We start from the raw sequence: 5810 nt of genomic DNA, 5'->3' as shown, positions 1-5810 counted from the left end.
AGTAAATAAGTTAAAATTATTCTCACCCAGCCATTGTACAATCGGGAATCAACGCAGTGACTGTACATACCTGCTTCATGGGTCCGTCCTGATATCCGTCCGCCATGTTTTCGATCTCTACTGCTTACCACACTCTGCCTTGCTATACTGCATTATAACAAAATAAATAAAATGAAATAAAGAAAAAAACTTATGTGCCTCATTTATGTTCCTCATATATGAACATGTTGTATATAAGCAATATCAAATGAATATATTTTAATACAGCATTTATTTTTTATATAGATTTTTTTAAATACAGCGTTACAAATAATGATTGGGGTGGGGTTTATTTATAAAGACTTACGTACTGTCCAATGGGCACACATCAACCAACCAATCACATGTCAATGATGAACTGTGATGTCATTGTTTTTCATCCAATGACTGAGGATCCACGTGGGTCTGCTGAAGCGCCTTTGCATATGCTAGGCTATTCGTATGCTAAGTAGAGTCGTCAATACCATAGACATAATATAAGATTATGCTATAATCTTATCCTCATAATAATCTCATGTATAATCTCATCCTTATATTATGTCTATGGTCAATACCTCCCGCCTAGAAGGACCTCGCTGCAGCAAACAGAAAGGGGCGGGGACAGACCACTGTCAGTCTCTTTCCTTGTTTGGTAATGGGGCCATTGCAATCCGAAAGTGAAGGGGGCGCTATGTCCTATACTTCTGTTTTTATTTTCTTTTGATATCTGTGATATATTTTCACCTTCAGGAAGGAATTTCACTCTCAGAATGTATTTGAACTTCTCTCTTTTATTTACTTCATGGCAGCTCACAGTTTTTAGCAAATTCTGTAGCTTTCGGTGTACTTCTAAATCTGCTCCTTAGTCGCATCTTTTCGGGCCTGCTACTGCCTCTAGTGGCGTGGGGGTGGTAACACAACCAATATAATTACATTACTAAATCAGAATACCACAAAGTCTTTATTATTTACTATTAACATTACTGGCCAGCCGCCCGCCCGCTCCCGCGCACCTACACTCCCCCCTCCTGGGATTCCGCAATCGACAGAATTCGACTCCCGTGAGTGAAAATGCAAAACTGTCGATTGCTGTCGATATCTGTCGCTCACGAGCTGCATTCGCGTCAGAATACAGGGTTAAAAATCCCACTTTTCGTCCTGTGGAAGCAATAGTGATAGTTTGTGGACTCATTTTAAGCGATAAAAGACTTAACAAAAATAAAAGGCTTTGGATAAAAGACGGCGGGAGCAGCCGCTCTATTTGCTGCACTATGATTTGGAGGTGAGTTATGTTTTTTTGTAGTTAACATTTTTAACTGAATAAACATAACCACATATAATAAACATATATAATAATGACCTTTACATATAATAATAAACATTTCCACATATCTCCGATATCCACCGGACTCTCAGTTGCGCCATGTCAGCTGTTTGGGATTCCCCTACGTTCTTACGTCACTGCGCTTTCTGATTGGTTACCTGTCACATTCAACAGGTTACGTTCTCGCTCCCAGTCAGGCAAAACCCCACAAGCTGCGGTAATCAGGCCAAGACAATGTTGAATATGCCTGATGTTATATCGGGCATATTCAACACCCCACCGCGTAACACCCCGCAGGACGCTGTAAGATTGTCGTAAAGGAAAAATCGGGGCAAAAAAAAAAAAAAAATAAATAAAAAAAAATAAATAAATAAGTAAAACAAGGCTTTAGCGGGCTGGGAACACACCAACATGCAGAAGCCTTATCTTACGGTCACCTCGCCCCCTCCGGGCCGCGGCAAAATTGCTAAGTCTTGACCGGTCCGCGGTAATAAAAAGGTTGGTGACCACTGACCTATATGATAGGTGACAGGTGTTTCTTCTTTATTCCTTGTTTGTTGACAAATGTAAAGAATTTTTGGCCAACATTTTAAAAACATGGGGAACAGATTTGGGAGAAAACATGTCGCGTGAGAAGTGGTCAGAAGCCTGCACTTCGACTCATACACAATCTGCCAACGCAAATTACAAATTACTGCAATACATCACTGACTAGGTAATACATCACTCCAGTTAAATTGCATCACTTTAACCCTAATATTCCTGACACTTGCATTAAATGTACTTCCCAAAAAGGTTCTTTATTTCATTGTATGTGGGCGTGTCCTAGAGTGTTAGCTTTTTGGAAGGATGTATTGATTGTGATTAGTCAGATGATTAAAAAGGTTCCTTTAAATCCTAAAATGTGCATCTCAAATATTTATCCTGAGGACTGTGCTATCCCAAACAACTTGAGATCCTTACTTAATGTCTCCTTTTTGGAAGCTAAACGTTGTATTGCATCCTCATGGAAAAAAGAGACATTATGTGGAATTTCATAATGGCTTACTCAAATGACGTTTTACTTTACACTTGAGAAAATCAGCTATTTTACTAAGAACAAGCTTGATAAATTTTGGGAAATCTGGTCTGTCTTTTACACTTGACTGGGTCAAAATGATATCCAACTCGATGGGTGGAAAAAGGATTTGTTATAAGGTCATATGGTAAGACAAACTGATGTTTATGCTGGTTGGTCTATTGAGGGTCTGCTGCAAACTTATTTTATTTTATTTATTTTTTCTCCTCCCCTGTGTGTATGTCCTTTTGGTTTTTGTTTTGTCTGGGTCTATATTTTAAATATTTGTAAGTGAGTATATGTATGTTTCTTGTTCTCTTGTAAAAGTCAATAAATATATGTTTAAAAAAAAAAGTTGTACAACAGAGCTTTGCTGCCACCTGGTGGACATCATTCAACAAGTTTGACCTTATAATTTGGTCTAAACTGGTCAGGCTGAAAGCATGGTGTTACTGGCTGACCTTTAAATAAATTTTTCCATGGACATAGGTTCATGTTATCAATAATTATTTGAATATTATGTAGTAATTTTGTTAAACTAATTATTTCTATGTGCTTTTCTATGAGCTTCAGCTAATTTTACAAGGTACATCCTTAAAAAGCATCTACGCTATTATTGGTTGAGGTCTAGTCACCTTTTGTATTTTATGTGTAATTAATAAATAGTTTCCCTCATAATTTATTACGGCTTTACAAAACGAAATGAAATAGAGTTGTGAATAAAACCACAAAACAGTCGAGGACTGGATTATTTCCACTTCAAGTGTTAGCTAGCTGTCTGGCTAGCTGTATCGCTAGGTTTGTTAGCTTTGTAACACACACATTGTGAGGACAGCATATTATCTGACAAGCCATTTCTTTTCTGCATGAAGTCAGGTTCCCGTTGCTAATAAGTAATGATGTCAGTGCTGTGGGTAGGGTTAGGGGGTTAGGAGGAGTTTAAAAAAAACTGCTTCTCCAGTCTTGTCATTGATAGCTAACAATGGCCGCACCAGGACATGGTCGTCACTAAAAAAGGCAACTCAGCTGGATTATTTCATCTCAGGTCTATCTCTGCTCTCGTGTTACTGATAAAACAGAAGAGAGATTAAGTTTTACCTCGTATTCAAGTCCCTCGCGCTCCATCTCCTGTTGGATGCCCTCCAGGAAATCGTTGGGGTCAAAATATGTGTGCTCTGGTGGAGACCTTGGAGAAGAAAGAGTGTGTGTGAGATAAATCCAAAAAGAGTGAAAAATAAATTAGGGACAGAGTTTATAACGGAGCCCAAAACTCAGAAACCCTTTAATGTGTTTGGATTTAATTTTACCCCAGGGTCTAAAAATAAAATGACATGAAGAGGGAATGCAATAGGAAGGAAATCAGTCTAAAATCAGATAAGCTACACCCAGAGGCTAATCGCAAATTAGCATGTCACATTATTCATTTGACTAAAATTAAAAGAAACCACTATTATTCATTAGAGGCCACATTCCTGCTGTCACGGTGCATGTGTACTCATGGTGTTGGAGCTGTGAAGTCTCCCATACACACAGAAAGAGGAGCAGCAGCTTGCGAATATGCAATTATAAAAGAGCAGAACTGTTGTTTAAATGTGCCCAGGAGCTGCCATCATCTCTGGTGATTGGCAAGAACATTTTCCCTCAGACTGTGACGCTTGCTTGCTCTTTGTTATCACAGCTTTCTCCAGAGACAAGACAAGCAATCATTCACGGGGTGTGAAGAGAGCAAATCCAAAAATCAGATTACCTCATTCTTTGGGCTCATAATGTTGCTGAATCTAGACCTGATCAACCGCAGCAACCACTGAAGCCACAGGCTTGTACAGTAGGCATATCACTGCATCTGTCTGTACTGATGCATCATCACGTTGGAAGAGTGTAATAATGGACTCAGGCCTTTCATTGCTTCAGAGCCTAACTTTATGCTACCCTGCAAATTAAAGGGAGGAGGAGTGGGGGGCTGTTATGTGTTTTCCAGCGCAATACAGCAACTGTCTCCTTCAGTTGCTATGAAAATGCTATATACTTCAGCATCACAACAATGTTCGTGATGCCTTTTACAACTGTTCTTAGGAGCATTGGTATTTGCTCAGCAGACGCCCAGTTCCACCAGGTGTTTGCTCATTTCTGCTGCCACTAGTCTGGAGGAGCTGAGTGGTGGAGTGGTTCTATGTGAAGCGCTACCTGGGGACTAAAGCGCCAAGGCGGAGCTTTGTATGAGCAGGCAATAAGGTTGCCATGGGAGATTCAAGGTTTTCTCAAACATGCATTAATGAGTCAAAGCAACCCTCCAGGAATGGAGGGAAATACAAGGGGACAAGGGGGAAGTCTAGAATTGTTCCCCCCAAAAGAAATCATAAAAGAAACCTATGTATTTAAACAATATCAATATGAAAAGGCAAAAGAAACAAAGAACTAAATAAATTTGCCATACATCTAAGAAAAAATTAATACATTTTTAGGTCTACTCCCGCCATTGTTAGAACCATAGGCGTAGGAACGGGGTTGAGGGAGGGATGTGTCCCCAAAAATATTGGAAGGACCCGTATTTGTCCCCCACAATAATTTCCCCTCAGTTGTGAAATCGCCCGATTTTTCCACTCGCGTACTTTAAAGGTGAGCTCTCTCCTAATAAGTTTAATGTACATTCAACTATAAACATCCCTGCCCCAGTGAATTATATAGTAGGCTGCCCCAGGCATTGTTGACTCATGATTGCTTAAAGCTTCACAAGACCGACTGATTTTAGTGACATTGTCGGTGTAAAATATTGAATAAAATGTTATGCTACATGACTGGCATTATCTTTACTCTTACATTTCACTAGCAAAATTACAAGAGGATCGTCCTTATCGTCTCCAAAGGTATTCTGGGTAAAACTTGTCACCAGCCGTCCACCAATGTCATTATCAGTCTCTTGGCAACAGATGGCAAACTTGTTAGGACATTTTTACGACTAAGTTAACAGGAGTGGAGCTCCATGGAGCGGCAAAGTGAGAAGGATGGAAAAAAGAGAGCAAGGAAACGGCAAAAACTGGACCCATATTTTGTTCGTCGTCTTGGAGATGAAGCGGAGTTTTTTGTTGGCAGCGATTCAGACCCGCCAAAACTGGCACCCCAGCCAGGGAGCCAGGATAGTTACAGGTAGCAACTCTAATATTATTCACAAAGTACGAGTTAACTGTAGACTGATTATAAACTGTATCAGCCCAGTCCCCGAGCTTACATCTCATTTTTTCTCTCTATAGTCGCTGTTTTGAGCCAAGACAGCGGTATGGCGTTTATAGTTAAGCTTTACATTGGAGCCGCCTGGGAGAGCGGCGCGCGTGATCCGCACCGAGTTACAAAAGATCCAGAGGTGCACGAGGCACTGCGCATGCGGCGGGGTCGGCGCGTGCCGCTGCGTGTGTG

At 40.4% G+C, this 5810-nt stretch overlaps 1 protein-coding gene across 1 annotated transcript in view; it reads right to left on the bottom strand.

Annotated features, from left to right (window-relative positions):
- pdzrn3b (PDZ domain containing RING finger 3b) overlaps positions 1 to 5810 on the bottom strand; it is a 26385-nt gene that overhangs the window by 14878 nt on the left and 5697 nt on the right. The window contains exon 2 of the mRNA XM_007547090.2: positions 3498 to 3585. Coding sequence (XP_007547152.1) covers positions 3498 to 3585 — 88 coding nt within the window. The remainder of the gene's footprint in view (positions 1 to 3497; positions 3586 to 5810) is intronic.

This window comes from Poecilia formosa, unplaced genomic scaffold (assembly GCF_000485575.1).
Source record: "Poecilia formosa unplaced genomic scaffold, Poecilia_formosa-5.1.2 Scaffold18, whole genome shotgun sequence".
NCBI classification, from domain to species: domain Eukaryota; kingdom Metazoa; phylum Chordata; class Actinopteri; order Cyprinodontiformes; family Poeciliidae; genus Poecilia; species Poecilia formosa.
This window is presented reverse-complemented; position numbering and strand designations above follow the sequence as displayed.